Source organism: Colletes latitarsis, chromosome 7, assembly GCF_051014445.1.
Source record: "Colletes latitarsis isolate SP2378_abdomen chromosome 7, iyColLati1, whole genome shotgun sequence".
Classification (NCBI taxonomy): domain Eukaryota; kingdom Metazoa; phylum Arthropoda; class Insecta; order Hymenoptera; family Colletidae; genus Colletes; species Colletes latitarsis.
This window is the reverse complement of record NC_135140.1, coordinates 21,170,448-21,190,272: the sequence shown is the minus strand read 5'-3', so window position 1 is coordinate 21,190,272 and position 19,825 is coordinate 21,170,448. Positions and strand designations below refer to the sequence as shown.

Genomic DNA, 19,825 nt, shown 5'->3' with positions numbered 1-19,825 from the left:
TTTCAACTTGTCGTTCGAACCTGTCATTGCAATATTTCATTGTTTCGCCTCTGTAGGTATTTGATTCGATAAACTACTCGACTCATTTTGCATAATTGATATATACCCGTCGACGTCAAAAGGCTTTGTCTGCGGTTAAAAACACATCGTGCCAGAGGCAATTGCTCTAGATATTTTCTATTTCGTATTCCTATGGGCGAAATCGTCACGTAGGAAAATAAAAAATGCGAACATGCAAAATGTATGTATGATCGAACGATCGTGTTACTTGATTGCAAAAAATATTCAGTGCGTAATTCGTAACATGCATGCCCGATAGAGGAATACCTACAAACGAGGTTCGATCGTATTGTTCCCGTAAAAGTCTCTATTGCGCGAATCGTTTCCCAAACTATACTCGGTTCGATTCGCCAAATGTCATAAAATCTGTGAGGCGGCAGTGACACTCACTGGGGCGCGTGCCTTGGTGGTGCGGGGTGGTGATGGTGGTAGGGATAGTACTGGTAGTGGTGGTGTTGCACTCCTTGCCATACCTCGGAGCCCGCTTCCCCGTGGCCATGGCCCGGATGAGAGTGCGCGTATCCGATAGTGCTGGCCGCTGCGGCTGCAGCTGCGGCCGCGGCCGCCGCCGCCGCGGAATACTGTGACGTAGTCACTGGGTACTGCTGTTGCTGTTGCTGTTGCTGCTGTTGATGGTGCTGATGCTGTTGCTGCGACTGCTGCTTGGTTCTCGGCGAGCTGGGCGCGGTCGTTTGTTGCTCGCCGGGGGACGTCTGTCTCCACTTGCACTCCCCGTTCATTGAGTTCATCTCCGCCAGGGATTTCAGGGGATCCCCGGTTGTGGCGTTGGTGGAGTGCGTGGACGAGTGGGTAGAGTGCGGCGTTGGCGGGCTGTAACTCCCGTTGTTTCTCGGGGGAGTCCGCGACGGTGGAGCCCCCCACATTAGAACAGTCTGTCGTGGCGCCTCATTTCCGTAAACCTCCGGTTTCACGTCCTCTATTTTCGGAGTGAGGACGCCGTTCGTCGGTCCGGTTACAGGAGAGCTACCGGCCGAATTGCTGGACGACGCACCACCCTCCAGGGAATGTCTGCTGCCAGCACGGACGATATTAATGTCGGCGGTCGCCGTGTGCATCGTCGATGCACTCGCGACGGGACTAGCCGCGTAGGGGGAGCCACTGACGCTGCTGGGATGTCTCGTCTCCACGTAGCTGTACTTCGGAGACTCGCCCAATTGCTGGCAATACAGCTTCTCCTCGGCTTTGCTTGTCAGCTGGTGCGTCTCGTAGGTCGGTAAGGAGACGTCTATGAAGCCGTTGTACGGGGTACTCGTGTGGTACTCTGGATAGTAGGAACCCAGAGGCCTATACTGGAACAGATTCTCCGTTGCCGCGGTAAGGTACCTGGGGGTTCGAGGAATGGGTTGGATATAATTAATCAATCGATTGTTTTTCGTAGACTTGATAGGAAGTAGATGGAGGCTCACCTATTGTCCAACGCAGTCGCCGGGTAGAGTGTTTGGTGGTAGTTGCCCGTATGACCAATGTAGGTGGTCAACGAAGGATCCGTGCTCGCCGCGACTGCTGTAGGCGCATAGGGTGTCGGGTACATTGTATTTAGATTGCTATACGCCGCTGCAACCGCGGCCGCGGCGCTTGTGTCTGCCGCGAGGTAGTCCACGGATGCAACTGTGGGCGTCACGGGCGGAGAAACCGACGATTGGGCGGAAAGCTTGGTACGTTTGTTCCGACAGGTCGACAGGAAGTCCCTCAGCTGCGTCTTGTACCGCCTGTTCACTCGCTGGGACGTCGGTTGCGTCGGCAGCGTCGGTGTCATCACGGAACCCGTGAGACTGTCGCTGTCCGAGAAGTAGCTGTTGGTCAGTCCAGCGTCCAGGTAGCTCACTTTGAAGTCCATCGTCCGCTTTCCTAAGAGATCCCTGCCCTCCTCCTCCCTATCAAGTAAGAATATTTTAGGGAATGTGGCGAACCTTCCTTTAACCCTTGTGAACAGTTAGGCGATCGACACGATGATTAATGACTCCCAGAGCACTCACATGAGAGGTCTATGTGTGCTGATGACGAAGTCGGGCTTCGAGTTTTTGTAGACTAATCTGGAACTGGTCTGCAACCACTGCCACCCACCATCCTTCTTCTGGAATCTGTACGCTATCATACCAGAGGCCCCAGTTTTCAGCACTGAAATCACGTATAAACGTAATGCCACAACTTTGCGTATTCGTAGCGATACGTCGGTTAATATTCTTACATTCTTGGTGTGCACTGGCTACGTAAGCCAAGTCGTCGTAATGGACTAGATCGTAGCCGCCGAGGTTCGCGAGCTCGGCGTCCGAGTAACCAAGCAGCATCTTCCCTCGTTGGTCCATCGACACGAGCGCGAGATCCAGTTTGTGTTTGCTTTTGAACATCACGTCCTTTTGGGGTACTTCCAGGAGGGACGGTGGTCCAAACGGCGTGCACAGGGCGAACAAAGCCAACGGAGGCTCCTCCGTTTTCCTGTTTTGGCCATGAAGTATCTTCACCCGTCCTCTGATGTCCAAACGCTAAAATAATGAAAGGTTCGACGGATGAATACTTGCGTTAAGCATACGCAATGCGCGGCCCCTGGGCCATTTGTGACTCATAAATCATTTTGATCACGCTACCGTTCATAAGTATGATTGCACTTATGGACGTAGGTCCGTTCGATAATAACAGTATACAATTTTGAATAAATTGAAACGGTGCAACGAGCACGGTTCGCAATTTATCGTGGCTCATTTGCGGTTTGTCGTGGGTCACTTTCAGTTTGTTATTGGGGGTACAAGGCTGGGGTGGGTCTTCCTGACTTTAGTCAGGTCGAAAACTGCGATTTAGTTGATGTTCTCCTATATCTGGGCTGCTGCCTTTGGTAGCAGTCTGGTGCAGAGAATTTCGACGAAGTTGTTGGGCCCACTTCGGTCAAATCCACTCGCCTCACCTCCACGTGGGACCCCTGGGGCCCTGTATTGACTTATGTTAGTACAGGGTGCGAAAGAGCGAGTGGTAAATGGATCAAGCGGACCAAGAATTAAAGAAGACGCAAGAGTGAAATCCTTAGAGGCAACTTGGAGTCAAGATCACCTAAAATAGTTATAAAAACAAAGGAAAAACGAACAGAGAAAATAATACCCGAACGACTGAAACAGGTTAGTAATCAAAAGAATAGCCCCAAAAAATGGGATAAATTATACGCTTCCGTCATCCGGAGTTAACCGTCTCGATAGAGATTTATTAAGTTCGTGTTAAGATTTTGTACGAAATACTGCCCGAATATTAATGTCAGTCATTGCAAACGCGATACGAAGGAGAAAGCTTGGCAGAATGTATTTCCAGAAATCCCCGAACCTGTCCCACGACGGTAGTTGTCGCGACATCTTCCGACGTCCACGAAAACAGGCATAAATCAAAGCCTGAGCAAAAGCAGATCCAGCCTTTGGAGCAGCGAGCCGCGACGCGGCAAAACACTAATTATCTTACGGCAAACAGCCAGCAAATACAGAGGTACACGGGACAAAGACGGCCGAGGGACTATAAAGGGGCACAGGAGGGGCACGGGGGGCTCGCAATCCTACCTAACCCACGGGCAACGCGCAAAAAGATGGCTCCTCTGACGTTTATGAAAATGAAACTGTAATCGTAAAAGCTTTGCGGCGAGAACGACACCGGACCACGGTTGTCTTTCCCTCGTGCCGACGTCCTTCGTTTTTACCAAAATCCACGCGAGATCGTCTTCCGCGCCTAACTCTCTGGATCCTATTTCACGCCTCATTCGAGGATTTCCTATCAAATTAATTGAAAAATACCAGATATTTACGAATTCCGAGACACCAAAAGCATTTTCGAAACGTTTCACGATTAGGTACAGTACTTTGCTCCTTCTTAAGTAAAAATGGCGAGAACTCTATTTCGTAGCGCACGATAATTACGAGCGAGAGAATCTACAGAAAGTGGTATTAATTTCTGGAAAAAAAAGTATACTTCCGTCGAGAAAAAGTCTCGTAATTCCATCTACCAGGATGCCAGAGAGAAAAAACGCGGTAATTATAGTCGGACGGGGCGAAACCACCCCCTTTCCTATACAATTAAGTTCCATTATCGCGAGTCGCGGGGTTAAATGGGGTTCTCAGTGGCAATTATGAAAATTTGATGTTGTAAAAATCCGATCGATAATTCTCGACCGGAGATAGCGCTCGAAAATTCCGGAGATCTTTTAACAAATATCCATTTTTGTTTCTCGAAAAAATAATCTTCGAATATTCGTCTTTGGTTTAATTATAATTTTGTATAGTTTATTTATAACATGACACGCAGGTGCTCCTTCTGTTCTTGGCTCGAGCTTAGGGGTTGGTATCGCGAGACGCGAAACTTGCGGAAGACAGCTAGTCGAAATTTCTTTTGCGGGTCAAAGTATCATCCTCGGTTGCGTGACCGTGTGTGTTTCAATGAATGAAGGAAAGCCACGTTGCGTACTCGTAGAATGTGCACGGAATTGCGATGGGGCATGCGAGATACGCGCTGCTCGAGACTCCATATCGATTCCATTTTTGGCGGGAAACAAACGGGGCACACAAAGGCATGAAAATCATTATTAACCCCTCTTAAAACGTTAGGATTGTTGAGGCCAAGCACAGTGTGGATTACCACAGTGTGGACCATTTGTTTTAAATAGATTGTAGGTTTTACAGTACTAGAATTGTCGAGGCCAGTGTTTTATTTAAAAAGTAGTACTCTTTTTACCAAAGCTCGAGATATATCGAAGCCCTTTTATTTGCAACACCCTGTAAGTTCGCGACTTCTACACGGAACGCTGGCAAATAACTTCTTCCTTTTTGCGAGCGCTAGGACAGGTCGAAGAGGTCCGCGCGGGAGGGACAAAAGAAAAAGAGGAAGATTCAAGGCGCGACTGGAAAAAAGCAATTACTCGGGAGAAAAGGAAACAGAAGCGGAGGCGGTCCCTAACCTCACTCTTTCCCTTTACGACAGTGAAATTATTAATTACTGTTTTGTATGCCGAGCGTGAAGAAGCTACCTTCATGTTCCATCTTGTACCCTAATCATCAGCACGATACGGAAAGAATTCCCGTAATGTTGTTGATGTCCGAATACCCAAGATGGGTAACATTTTACTCGAATAATTAATAATTTCATTTTACGATTTTAATTTTCTTCAGCGACGTAAGTTACATTTTTAGCGCGTTCTGTCGCACGGTGCGTTGCTAAACAGCCGATAGACCTTGTACCGCGATTATTTAACTCGAGTATCCGTCAGACGCATTTGCATACACCTTCGTTTGCTGCCGTGTTTCGGAATTTAATTGATCGCAAGGATCGAGACGTACAGTGGCGAGCCTGTACCATCGACACGGTGAATTGGACCGAAATTACTGCTTATTTCATGGAGGATGGTGTTCATTCGAACGAGAAAGTATTATACCTTCGTGTACATCGGAAACGAATGTGATTGGCGAAACTTATCGATGGTAGGAGCAGTGTTTATATTTTTATTTACAAATTTGATTACGAGCTCGTGTTTATTATCATCATTATACGGTTAATTGTCTGCGAAAATCTTCTGCGAGGCCTAAATAGTATTTCTAGAAAATTGAAAACTACATAACCTAAAAATTGTCGCAGTAGGAGGGGCCTAGGGTAATTCTCGCCATCTTTATTCCTGGAAACAAACGCGTTACTTGTAGGGTACCGCCACCTGTTGACGATGTGGCTAAGTAACATTTATAATGTTACGTATCGTGGACTCGATGATTATTTTTTAATAGAAAAGTGTCAGATACCCACGATTGATCTTCGTTTAAGAGTTTTTCTCTGACGAAGGATTGTACTGACCAGAAAGCCGGATGTATTGTCTAAAAGACACCGGAAACGGACGGTGAAACTACGTTCCAAAAGATGACTGTGTTGGGGCGAGAGGGCGTCGTGAAGGGGGAGGCTCGCACTTTCCGCTGGCAGAAAAGAATTCCACATCAACTGCCTTTGTAATTCTTCTCGATCTTCGCTGTGTACCAATTCGTAAACACTTTGGTGGACGATGTCGGACTGCAACAGAAAAGAACGAATTTTTCTGAATAAGTGGTGATTTGTAACAATTTTTTAGGTCAGTAACCACCACCCCAGTCGCCTTTTTCTTCGGTCAATCAATAATTGATCGTATAGTTCCGAATTAAACAATGTCTGCTATACGTGAATGTCTGCTATAGCTTCAATCAACAAATTTATATTCTTGATTTTCGTCTTATTTTGGCCTCTAGAATCTCCCAATAAAATTTTGCCCAGAGATGGCCGAACAGACTGTATAGCTCCATAATATTTGCAAGCAACGCTGCTTCGAATTATCGAAATAACATCGATATTAGGTAGTTTGTTTATGGAACTAAATTTTTCGAAACGTGACGTATTTTTTTGCAACGGATAACAAGAAGCAGAGTGGCGCAGTGGAAGCGTGCTGGGCCCATAACCCAGAGGTCCGTGGATCGAAACCACGCTCTGCTAAAATGGTTTTCCATCAAATATTTTTTTGTCTTTTCATCACCTTTTTACTGCAACCCTTTCTACATAAATATCGAAATGATTTGTTCAACATTTCGACAATATTTAACTATTTTTAACGATCAAAGCAGCTTCAGAATGATCTGCTACTTCCTGGTGGAATGAAAGGGGTGGTTTCTGACACTTAATGGCACGTGACAATAAATTACACCCTAGAATTATAATAAAAATATGTCTTTGTTGCTTGTAACTATCTCGGTGTGTTGCTGGTTATTAGGAAAATTTGTACTGCATCAAAAACAAAATAAAACTACCCCTTTTACTCTACTGAAGAGGAACAGAATGTACTAGAGCTGTCTTGGCCTCTAAAAATAATTAAATATTGTCGAAATATTGAACAAATTGTTCAGATATTTACGTAGAGAGGGTTGGAGTAAAAAGGTGAAGGAAAGACAAAAAAGTAATTAATGGAAAACCATTTTAGCAGAGCGTGGTTTCGATCCACGGACCTCTGGGTTATGGGCCCAGCACGCTTCCACTGCGCCACTCTGCTTCGATGAAAACTACACGTAAATTATTTTCCAGCTGATTAGATTTCGTATAATTTATTTTAAAGTACGAGTAACTCATAAAAAAAATATATTAAACATGTTAATAAAAGGGTATTAGATTTCTTGCGCCTAGTGTTTAATGATGAAATATAATGCAAAAATTAGGTACAAATAGTTGCAGAGGAATGTATACGGATATATTAAGCGATTAGATGTTATTTTTATTTTATTTTTCTATGCGCTATCATGTTATTAAACTTCATAAATTATTTTAAACTCGCTAAACAAGTTTTGTTGTGCGATAATAGGACAAAGATAGTTACGCAAATGTCTACCTATAATTTCTATAAGTTTATGTGTTTACATAGTACATAAACTATGATGATTGCTTTTGACTATTGGTAAAATTATAAAATGTAGTAGTAAATATTTTGAAAAATGTTAATAAATGTGGTTGTACAGCAAAACATTCCTGAGCGTGCCATGTACATTAATTTTCACAACTAGGACTTATTGATCTACTCTGCGTCTGTCTCTGGCTTCCTATAAAAGAGTTTAAAAAAGTATCTTTCACAACAGCAGAGTGGCGCAGTGGAAGCGTGCTGGGCCCATAACCCAGAGGTCCGTGGATCGAAACCACGCTCTGCTAAGAACAATTCAAGTTCATTTTTTTGGCTTTTTTTTCTCAAAATTCCATACCAATAACGTTTATCAAGACATTCTGACCACAAATAGATTTTTTAAAATTTATTTATCTCTTGATTTACATAAAAACTGAACTTTAAGACTTATTACGTAGAAATTGCCTGTATCCTATTTATTTATCCAGGTATATCGTATTAAAATTTTGTTGTTGATTTATTATTTAATGCACAGTAAAAATGCTTGAATAATAATTCTAATTTGTGTATAAATTTGCACGATATTATTGCACCTCCGATGGTAATAGCTTATCGGGCTCGTCTCGAGCTTCTATCGATCCGTTAAACTTACGCGGTACACAATTTTAGCAATGGTGATAAAAAAAACTAGATTCCTAGATTTGCAATGTATTTAAAAAAGCTGTCAACGTACAAAAAATATTATTCTAGACTACAAAATTCGATCGTTCGAAAGATGTTAGCATGTACTTAAGGTGGAAACGACGACACAACATTATGGACAAGTATTTATAAATAATTTCGAGTGATCGAAACAAGTAGAATATTTGGGGTGGCTAAGTTAACCTGGAGACCGAGCAAAATCCCTGACACCGGGTAAAAAGGTGATCGATTTTGCGTGGAACGAGCCCCGAGTTACCTGCACCCCCAAATGCAGAGCGTCGGACGGTGTCGAACTGGCAGGGGCAGAGGGAAAAAGAGGGGGCCAAGGGGGGCTGGGGCGTGAGGCAGCGCGCGGCATTATTTCAGGAAATATCTGATCGGTCGTGACGTCGCGACGGCGACATAGGCGCGCATACGGCACCGTGTAGCTACACGTGTCCGACGCACTTTATCGCGCATAATTAATCCGCCGGCCCTAGCAGCGACGGACGATGAGCCCCGTGTGCACGAGAAACCCATAGTTTCCTCGTTCCACGATTAAAGAAAAAGGAACAGAGGAGCTATCCTCAGCTGTTCCCTCTCTTTCTCTGTGTTTGGCGAATACCCGGGTACGCGTATGACTCCCAATCGGATGATCGAGTCCGCGCAACGCACCCCGCAACCCCGTCGACTCTCACGAGCCGGGCTTAGAAAATAGATCGAATTAACACAGGCCAGGTTGCTCCGTGGCCACGGTTGTCCGGTCTTCTTACGCCCGGAATAATGCAATAAATCAGCCGGGTGGAAATGATACGGACGCTCGCCTTCGAACGTGTACGTACTATACGGCCGTAGAAATAGGAAGACCGTTGGGGGCTTTACGATGTTCCGAGCCACAGTGGTGAGACCAGATATCCACCAAGGGGGTGCAACGAAAAATTTACACAGACAAATACCTCACGATAGACTCCTGCGCTTCTCGAATCGTTACCCGCGAGTTTGCCCATGTCGAAGTCGGTCTATATGCAAATAAAAATTAGTTGCGTCTGTGTATCGAAAATTTGCGTAGGACAAAAGGGTTGGTAAATCTAGTTTCCAACAAATTGGGTCGTAAGTGGTTTTGATGTACGAGCAAGTATTAGTGAGATATACTATTTATAGTTGGGGTAGTTGACAACCCTCGATAGAAAAAATCTGTTACAAAACAGTGTGTACAAATAGTTTGGTGAAATCAGTTGCATGAAGGGTAAGGTTCCATGGACGTCGAACTCCTTTTTCCTCAGGATAGTTTGTGATATTTATTTAAACAATCTACGATAATTATACAATCTACAATAGTACATTTAAATACTGCTTGTCCCGGCCTCTAACATGGCTTAACTTCAGCGAAGAAGTCGAGTTTCTATTCAACAAGGGAGGTTGAATGTGTGCGATTAAAACGTAAAAATATCCGCCCGCGAGGGCATAAAGAACCCACGGTTGGATACTTCAAAGCAGCTCGGCTCGATTGCATAATTCTCGCGATGCACGCGTCCCGAGGAGCTCGCGGAGGAACAGCTCGAATTGTCGCGATAGACCATTAGCTGGTCATAGTTGTCCGGGGCTCGGTTAACCGGGAATAATATAATAAATCACGCGATAGAAGGGAACGGTAGCTTTCGAGGTACTGTTGCATTTCCGATAGGCGGAACAGCGTAGCTCGAGCCGTGTCTCGTACAGTAACGTTCGTGTCGGCGGAGCACGGATCTCACGACTTCCATGTTACTCACACCATCCCTGTGTTACGATATTACTGTCGGCTGTCGATAATGGGATGCTCGCTGTGTCTGAGTTTGCGGGCATTTTTCCATTTTCCTTTGAAACCTTCGAATTTTTGAGGGAATTGCCAGAGAACCTTCGAATTATTCCTTTGGAAGAAAAGGTCCCAGTGGTTAGGTGCAATGTTAAGCTCGAAAGACGTCAGATTATAGAGTGTATTGTGATATTACTTTGAGGTTAACATGGTAATTGTATTGTTAACTATATTGATTTTCTCGTGATGGATCCATGTCGTTATGGATTGTTCACATTACCGTTTAAATTGCACGAAGAAAAATTCTCATCGAATTAAAACAGGCCAAGATTAGTATGGAATGCAGGAGTGGATACGTACAAGATTGATGGTATGCTTACTTATGAAATATATTAACATAGCACGAGGATATATCAGGTTACTGCATGTCGGAAGCGTAAGTGGTTAGTGGGAGGAAGTCTTTATGCAGCCATTTTCGTTGACGTGTAAATATGACGTTCGTATGGCGGTAATGTTTGAAACGCGTTATGGTAATTATTGCGTAGTGTATAGATAATACAAAAATTAATAATGAGTATATACCACAACTCGACAAACAATATTCTTTCAGTTTCCTCGAGAAATCAAATTAACCCAGACTCTCTTAGGTTAGACTGTAGTCATTTTTCTTCGGCTACACTCGATGTACTTTGATGAGTACTCTAGCGTCCACCGTGCCAGGGGTTCTCATCTTTTCTTGACTGTTCGTGGCTCTCACCTTGATTTAAGGCCCTTTTCTCGTGGGTTTATCTTTCTGAGCAGAGTTCGTTCTTTATTAGGCGACTGATCCACGGAGCCTAGCTAAGAACAGCGACGTCTGGAACCGAGTTGAGCAAAGGCGACCAATGAACGAGAGAACACAACGACACCGAGGAACACAGGTACCTCCTTGGCCCCGCCGGGTGTGGAATACTCGACGGCCATAAAACTCGATCTCTCAATAAATATACGAACGCAGCGAGTCGCTTGGCGTATCGGGGGAAGGCTCTGTGTCCTGGCTGAAGCCCTCTTGCTCCATGGGGTCCGATGAATTCAAGCGGGCACCGGGTTTCCCCGGCCGGTCTAGTCGCAACCCCGCTGCGCATTCCGTTTGCTCTAATTTTAATTAAAGGGTTATACACACGATTTCCGTGGTAATCGAGCTGCGCGGGGCTGGCCCCATACTTCATCGGGACACAGTGGACGTGTAATTGCTCCGCGTCGCCCTTTATTCTGCCCCGCCAACATGGCTCGGCCAATTTTATTCCCGTCCCGCGGGTCGGTCCCGCGTATATCAAGCCTCGGCCACGTACTGGCGTACGTGTAATTTTCATTAATACGTGATTTATTCCGGCCTCCTGTGATTTATGGAATTATATCGACGCCTCCTCTCGTCGCCGGTGACGTACCAGGCGTTTGCAAGGACCGTCGTCTCCTGGTGACGTTTCGAACCTTGGATTCAGTTCCTCGAGCCATCGGTTGCGTCCCTGATACTTTTCCTTCGTCTTTAGCATATTAAACAAAATAGTACAGACCAATATTTCCCTCTCATTTCTAATTCAAGCGATAAAGACACGTTTGCTGAAGATTCCCTCCAAATTTGGAGCCAATCGGTCCACTAGATCTCGAGATATCAATACGAAAACTATGTCAAACGCGTTCAAACCTCTACAATTTCATTAATTTTCCAAATTTTGTACTCGAAAAGAATGAAATAATAACGCATCGATCGTTTCCGAATTCGTGTTTGCGCATGTTTGAACAAACACCGTGCGTTTGCGCATGTTTGGCACAACTATGGACGTTTCCCCGATCGCCTAGCAATATTTTAGTCTATCGTGGCGATTAGCGAACGTTGGGGCAAGGTGTCGGCCGCTGCGCTGGAAGATCGAGCGCCCAACAAAATTCGTTGACCCCACCCTACGCGTCCCCCCTGCCCCCCGTCTCTTTTATTTTCCCCCCGTAGTTTGTTCGCGTTTATTTTTCCCCGGGAACCTCCGCGGCCAGTTACCAGCGACGGGCGGTTTGCCGGTAAGGTCCGGTAACGTTTGTTACCATTGCTCGTTTAAATAATCTCGAAACATGCATCCGCGGGACGGAGCGGCCGAGTCCGTGGATGGCTTTACGATCGGCCCTCGTCGTTAATTAAGAGCTTGTAATTATTTAGTGGAGACGCTAGCGCACCCCCGCCGGCATCGAAGCGGTCCCGCTCCCTTGGCAGACTTGATTTACATTCCTGCGAAGAATGCGAAAGGCCTCGCCTTCCTTTGCTCTATTTTCTTTTTTTTTCACCAACCACCCGTCCGCCCCTTCGTCTCTGTCCTGTCTGCTCGTCCTGTTCCTTCACCTCGCCAACTTCCCGCCCCCCCCCCTCGCGTTTACTCTGTTCCACGATACGGAGGAACGATGACGACCAAGACTGATGCTTCCAACTGCGAGATTTCTCTCGATGATTCGACTTCTTGGGGACCTAAGGGACCTGTGGGTGAACCTGGCCGGCCATTTTGGGAACCTCGAGAGGTCCTGGTACCGGGGGATCCCAATTTAACGATTCCTCTTTTACGATGTCAGCTGCTGTTCAGATCTTAGGGGACAGAGAGGTTCTCTTAAAATTAGATGTGCGTTACTCTAGAAACGTGTCTCAACAATGTCTAATAAGTGTGTAACACGTTTGTATAAAAATTCTAAAGAATCTCAGACTTATCACGAGCCTCAATATATGCATTATCGTTTGATAATGAATGAACAAACAAACAAATTGGACACGTGGTTACTCGTAATGCAGCCGCCTACGTCGTCAGAGGAACGAAAAGGGCAACGACAAACGGTCGAACGTTATTGCGCTTCGATCGCGTTCACGTAAATCCCGACGCGCGTCCGCGAGCCACGGTGATAAATCAACGGGGACGCCGGGTGAAATCGACGGAAACACGATTCGGCGCGATCAAAGGACCCACTACAAATTGAAACAAATCAGCCGGCTAATAATAATTAATCCGCGGGCCGCATTAATTATCGAAAGCCGACCAGACGACCACCCGCCCCCTGGACGGGGTTCCCTCGAAGCACGCCGGCGCATGAAACCTCCTTACGGGGCCTGAGCACGAACACGCGCGCGTTTTTTGCGCGATACGAGGGCCGGCGTGCGCGATAATGCGAGGCGGAACGCTGGCGATACCGAAAGTTGAGCTCTCAATTACGCTCGAGAGTTATGGACGCGCCCATCCACCCCCTTCGATCTCTTTGTATCCACCCAACGGGCCCGGTTCGTAGTGGGGGATGGCGGGACCGCTCCGGGCTAAGCAGGATCGCGTCTTCATTAGCGGCTATTAATTGTCAAAATGTGCCACATTATTCAGCGCGTGCGAACCCGATCGCTAGTTGCCCCGGCTAGGCTGTATTTAAAGTTAACGCGACCAATTGATTTCTAATGGATGCCTCTGGGGCCCGGAGTCGGGCCCCTTTGCCCAGTCCTATGCTCGCCTGGCTCAGCGACGCCAAGGTGGCTGTCTATTGTCGTAACATGTTGCATTCGCGCGCGAATTATTAGGTCTGCGAAAGAGGGCGATAAAAATGGGCCCATTTTGGTGATGCCGACGAAAAATTTTCTCTGGGTATATCCTAACGAGTATAAAACGTTTCGAGTATATAAATCAACGCCGCATTAGTGTCCAAGTATTGGGGCCTGACCAAGTATTGGGTCTTTTATCTTACGGGGCTTAGAGTTCACATCAGGGGCTTTAAAATATTCAAATTTTTCTTTCCAGCCTATCTTTCCGAATAAAGTTCACTTTTAATGAAACAACTCGCCCAGAGACGTGCTCCAGTTGGACTTATCGTTCTCGAAACCGTCTCGACTCACAACCCCTTCAAGAATCCCTCCCTCCCCGTAACATTCGTCCGTTTTTTCCGCAAATCAGATTTTTCCGAGTCCGCGACGGTCGGTCCCGCGAACGATAAGCACCCTTTGACCTTTCAGTTAAGTTATTACTTTTATCCGACGCGGGTCACGGGCCGCATAAAGGCTCGTTGAGCATTGAATCGACTCTATCAGGCCAATTAAGCCGCGTGCCAACTCCGTGAACAATCGCGAGCCAGCCACCCCCGTCTCTAACCCCACTTTCCCTTGGTTTTTTCTTCCCTCCCTCCCCTCAGCCTTCGCCTCGGTGTTCCTCGCGTGAGATACGGAACTAAAGAGTACGGAGTCCCGGCTCGTGAATTACCGCGAGGAACATTGCGGCCCGACGCTGTCATTACGCGGTTTTTCCCCGAGTTGTAGGGGATCGAGTGGCGGCCAGGATCGGGGAGGCAGAGGTACGCTTTCTGCGGAGTTACAGGGCCGTGTAATCGCGTCATCCGAAACGCCCCGCGATTACGTCGGCTCGGATACACGGTCATCGAGTCGGGAAATCATCGGCCATACCGTTTCTTTACAATGTACGCCACCGGTTTGCGATTTGCGTGCCCTGTTCTCGTTCTAGGAACTCGTCAAGTGTCACCCTGCACTCGCCATTCGTCATTCGCAGGATGTCGGAAACCTGAAGACATGGTTGAGTTCAAAGAAGTTGAGTTAGCAGAGATGATTCTCGCTCGGTGTTGGTTATTTGACCAACGGACGCCAGGCGTCCAAGCACTTCGATGGAAGTTAATGTCTGGTCTTGGGGCGACTGAATTCTAACGACCAAGTTCCATCATTACAAGATAATCTTAGGTTATTGCGAATAATCATTCTGCTCTTGGCTTCTTGTCATTGAAATCCGACTACGTGCTTGATCGGCTTACATCCCTCGCGTCAGCATCTGCAATTGTTTCGTACGTTTCTGTTTTACGCGGTTAGACTTCTTCGACCTTGCGTCTCCCAACGTATGCGAATTGACCGTCAAAAACTCGTGGGAACCACCGATTTCAACTCGTAGCCCCCTGCTGGTTAGTTCTAGTAACCAAAAGAGGTCGCTGCCAACGCGACGAGTAAAATCCTTAGATACGGGTCTACACCCAGGGACTTTACAAGCGTTTGACGGTGTTTGATAGAGTCCTTTATCGTTTCTAACCCTGATTGTGTGTATTTAGTTTCGACTATACTTTCCTCGATCGGTAATATTACAATAAAGAGGGTAGAAAGAGGGATTAAAGTTAAACGAAAATACACGCTCGTAGAAATCGCTGCGTCGCTTATTAGCGGCGATACACACTTCGTTCCTCTTAAATATCCCCTAATCGGTACGAAAAATCATCGTTCCCTGGGTATCGTGACGTGTGTGCGAACCGTTTGCGTGCCTGGTTACATCTCAATGAATGCTGGCGCAAAGTCGACCGAAAGAATTATTCCTGCCGGTCGACCGGCTGCTTTTCCTTACCTTATATAAACAAATTACCCGTTAAATGCGTTCGAGAGGCGAAGCGCGAAGAAAAAAAGGAGGGTAAATCAAGATAGCCGCGATATCTCGAATAAGATTTAACGACACTTAACGTATCTCAAACGCCACTTTTTCTTTTATAAAATAAATTCCCCGGCCTCCGATAGCCAGCCCCGATTTCTCGACAGTCCCCATAAATTGATCGCGAGCGACTTTCGAATTTTATTATTTTTTAAATGTTGTTTAACGACTGTCGCTTATAGTACGAAAAAAATATATACAAATTAAGGCGTACAAAAAGTTGACGCGGCGAAGGTAAAAGGGCCAAGTTCAACGTATCGATGTTTCGCCAGCCTGACCTTAATTATTATAACGTATCTATTATGCAAATTAGAATAAAATGTGTAAACCGTATCAGAGAAATTACGTAATTTTGGCGAAGGTGAGATGCGGACGAAGGTTGCTCTTAAATCTAACCTCAATTCGTGGGACAGTTGAACGACCATCGCCGAGGAAACCACGACGGAGAGGTGGGGGGAGAGCACGTGGTTCCGAGCGATCGCCCCGCGAAATTTGTTTACAAGAAACGCGAGATTGTAACGCGTTTTCCTTTGTCCGCGGTGCGCGGGATCATCGAATCGGAAAATCATCATTCGCCGTTTCCTGCAATTACACTTTGCGCACAAAAGCGCTCGCGTGCGTTTCTGGTGTACAGTCATCGTGCGTCGGGAAATCATCATCCGTCATTTTTTTCTGCGCTTCTCTTCCATTTTTCTCTCCGTATTTCTTCTCCCAGTATGTCGCCCGTCGCGTGCGTGGTTGCGTGCGTGCAGATCGCATTTCGGTGTGTTCACCGGGGGTTGAACGATATCGTTCTGTTCCGGGTAGGAAGGCGAATGGCTTTTTCTTCGTTTAATCCGCCTCTTCCCTGATTTCATGGACTTTGTTTATCGTTCCCACTCGCGATTACTCGTTCCTGCGTCTGTAAGTAGGCTGAGAATTTCCTCAATTTATTATTCAATTGCTTACCCCCATCGTCACACGAATCTCGATACTCGCAAGCATCTTCAAACTCGTTTCCCCGGAACCATTACAGCTTAACTAAAATCTAACATAGATCCAACAGAAATCTAACCACTTATTGATAATACCCCGACAATTGCACGAGTCTCGAAGACTGCAGGAATCTTTAAACGTCGACTTATCGACTTGGTTACCCCGATAATCGCACGATCCTCGATATCTGCACAAATTTTCCGGAATTCGGTAGCAATACGACCTTCGAACGACCCTGTAAGAGCATAAGCTCGAGCTTACGACCTCAAATGTTTATCGTTGCCCTTCCAAAGGTCCTTTTGTGTCACTTGCTCGGTCGACTAGGCGTCGCCCAATTTCCCTCGACTCGCTGTCAACGGAAAGCGCGAAAGCACACGAAACGTCGCCTCGAAATTGGACGTGGATCGCAGAGGGTCGAAGGGGTTGGCAACAAAGTGGTCCGCGACACGGAGGAGGCCGCGTCTTTTGAAAAATGTACGGCCGTCGGTCGGTCGAGGGAAAAGGGTGCGTTGCCGCGAGCATATGGGGGATGCTTGCGTAAACGTGACACGTACGACGAAGCTGACGGGCCTGGCGTGACCGGCGAGTGCTGGGTGTGGACACAAGTCGACTGAAGATAAACGAACGCCGAGGGTGCAGGTACTGTGCCTAGAATTACGCTGTAATGAGAGCACGTGGTGGGAGGAATATTACCGTTCGTATCGAATAAATACATTGTTTTCTCGAGTTAGGGAGACACGCGATCGATACTCAAACGTCCGACGATGTCTGATCATCCAGACGGTCGCAGGCTATTGGTAAATCCTTTCATAGTGTCGCTGGCTCGGTACCGTACGGTGACAAAATGAAAGGATACGTAGAGAAATTCAATTGCTCCTCGACACGAAGCTCGTTTTTGTTTTTGTACGCATCAAGGTGGAAGGTGAAAGTTGCGACAGAATGAAAGGATTCACTGTATTCCGCTGGTGACGATGATTGTTTTATTTAGAGCGCTGCTTCGCTTCTTGCATCAATCTGCGTTAGGGATACATGCGACGGAACCGTCGCCGCGATCAAGCGTTGACTCGAGTGGTAATTGTGTATACTGAAACCTCTCCACGTGAAGTCCGGCGGATCCGATTTGATTGCAAGAAGCGAGGCAGTACTGTAATATCGAGGGTATTCGTTAGGTGACGCGCACACGAGCCGAGACACGCACATCGTTCGTTTCTTGACGATTTCCAACGATATGCGTATTTCTGCACGGTGTATTTACTGGCAGGTGGTCGGTTTAGGTTGACAATTCTGTGAAAGATTTATACCTGATGGAAGCCAAGGTAACTTTCTATGCTGTGAGTGGCGAAGAACACTTCCCCGTCGCAAGTGAGTATGAGCAGGAACCCGTTCAGCGCCTGTAACAAACGATAGTTTATGATCAATTAGGGTTCATGCTTTTAGCAGACTGCATCGTGGGGAAAAAGAATCGTAGAAAGATCGTTTCCTTTCTGAAAACGAGAGTTCGAAAACTGACTGAAAACGTCCAAGAAAGTTTTCCCATTTATCGACGTCCCGATATACCGGGGGCTTTCAAATACCAAAACGAGCTCGAAACTCGAACGTTCGTATCGAAGCCCGAAATATCCGTCCTAGTTTAAACGGTCGAGCTATATCTCCGACACGGGAGTCGTTTAAGTCTAGTCTACTCGCTTTGTTTCGAGGTAAATGTGTATTGTTTTGTTTTATTTCGACCCGTTGCCGTAGGTGCCCGTGCCTGGCACGCCAGACAGACGTTATTGTTCTGAAATATGAAGAGATCCGCTTCTGCATCGATATCCTTCGGTTCTCGTGACCTTCGACCGATTTTCCTTTTACCGAGATGTTTCATGGGGGATAATTGGTCGATCGTGAAATGTCTACGGAATTAAATGTGAATTCTCTGTTATCAAACGTATGGTGTCCACTCGAATGCTTTTCAATTATACTCGTTCGAATACTTGGGTGTTTTCGAATTCACCGCGAGTTAGATACATACGAATAATACTCTCGAATTGAATGTACCTGAATTGAATTCAAGTCGAATACTTTCGAGTTGAGTGCGTTTGAATTCAAAGCTTCAGAATCGACTGTACTTGAATTGAATTCAAGTCGAATACTTTCGAGTTGAGTGCGCTTGAATTCAATACTTCAGAATTGACTATTTCACAATTTAACAGTAATGTCAATTCAAATGTATCTGAAAACATTGGATGCTATAGTATATTATTAGCTGAATAGTACCGATTGCAAAGGATTTAAATCGATTGCTTCCACAATTCGATGAAATTAAAACACGAAGATACTCCATAGCTCCAACCCCTCTAATTTCGCGCAAGCTCCTGAAAACCATCCCTCCGCAAAAAGGAACCGCCTCGAAAGCCATCCCTTGCTTCCCAGACACCATAACCGATTGACCTGGGGGATGGATATCGAAGCGATCGCATGCGCGACGGATGCTGCGATTTGATTGGTTAATCCGGAGGGTGGGTTTCTCTCGGTGGTCACGTCAATACGGATCCGCGTGGAAGGTGAGCTTCCCCCGAGCTTCAATCGAGCCCCTGTACCACGAATATAAGCTGTAATAGGATTTTCTCGCCGCCTGCCCCCGCTACGTCCCCTCGAAATGGCCGACATGGCCATTTCTGTAAAGCGCGCCATACCCTCGGGACCATCCGTAATCGACTCGATTGCGTTTAGACTTCGAAACGGGTTCGAATCGCTGGAAAATCGCTTTCCTGCGGCGATCCAGTCGCCACGCAACGCGGAGGAGGAAAATTCAATTTGCAAGATGGATAAAAATGACGCGAATGGACCCAAAGATCCGTTTCGTACGAAAGTGTGCTCGAGTCGCTGGTGGATCGGAGGAAGGGGTTAATCGGAAAATGAGTCCAGACGGTGTCTGGGTTCCGGAAAGAATACTGGAAGACGAAACGAGAAGAAAAATCGACGGATTTTTATTTCTCACGTGAGCGACCAGCAAATCAGTCGCGTGCCGGTTGCGAGTACTCGCGTGTTCCGTCCAAGCGTGAACTTCTAATACCCCTTCATCCTCACCTTGACTCTCGTGTATTAGCGGGTCGCCAATAATACTTCACGCACGAAATCTTTCCATTTTCTTCGCTCATGCAACTAGAAGTCACGGGCACGGACACGGGCCAGTATGCAGATCTTAGAAATAACTAGGATCGAAATTATAGCTCTCGATACCGCTGGCTGGGCTTTCCTACGTGCAATTTTCTTTCTAATTCGTTCCTCGAACGTGCGCATCGTTAACACTTTGCACGTTTCCCCGCGTGGAAACGATCCTATTTATCCCAATCGCACAGGCCTAGTTAGCTCTGCTACAATCTTTCGTACCATTTAAAAGGACACGATAAACAGGATCTAAATATAAACTATAGAAAGATCTTTTTTTCAAGGGGCAGGTGGATCCAAAAAATTTAGAAACAACGTTTAAAATTGCCATCA

At 46.3% G+C, this 19,825-nt stretch overlaps 1 protein-coding gene and 3 non-coding genes across 4 annotated transcripts in view; 2 read left to right on the top strand and 2 right to left on the bottom strand.

Moving 5' to 3' along the window:
* The window catches only part of Ss (aryl hydrocarbon receptor spineless), a 131,478-nt gene that overhangs the window by 909 nt on the left and 110,744 nt on the right, over positions 1 to 19,825 (bottom strand). Inside the window, exons 4-9 of the mRNA XM_076769364.1 lie at positions 17,644 to 17,733; positions 5,887 to 6,096; positions 2,270 to 2,564; positions 2,058 to 2,199; positions 1,488 to 1,955; positions 451 to 1,404 (exon numbers count right to left, since the gene is read on the bottom strand). Coding sequence (XP_076625479.1) covers positions 451 to 1,404; positions 1,488 to 1,955; positions 2,058 to 2,199; positions 2,270 to 2,564; positions 5,887 to 6,096; positions 17,644 to 17,733 — 2,159 coding nt within the window. The remainder of the gene's footprint in view (positions 1 to 450; positions 1,405 to 1,487; positions 1,956 to 2,057; positions 2,200 to 2,269; positions 2,565 to 5,886; positions 6,097 to 17,643; positions 17,734 to 19,825) is intronic.
* Positions 6,478 to 6,549, top strand: Trnam-cau (transfer RNA methionine (anticodon CAU)). Its single transcript has one exon. It is a non-coding gene; the product is annotated as a tRNA-Met (tRNA).
* Positions 7,028 to 7,099, bottom strand: Trnam-cau (transfer RNA methionine (anticodon CAU)). The gene has a single exon. It is a non-coding gene; the product is annotated as a tRNA-Met (tRNA).
* Positions 7,675 to 7,746, top strand: Trnam-cau (transfer RNA methionine (anticodon CAU)). The gene has a single exon. It is a non-coding gene; the product is annotated as a tRNA-Met (tRNA).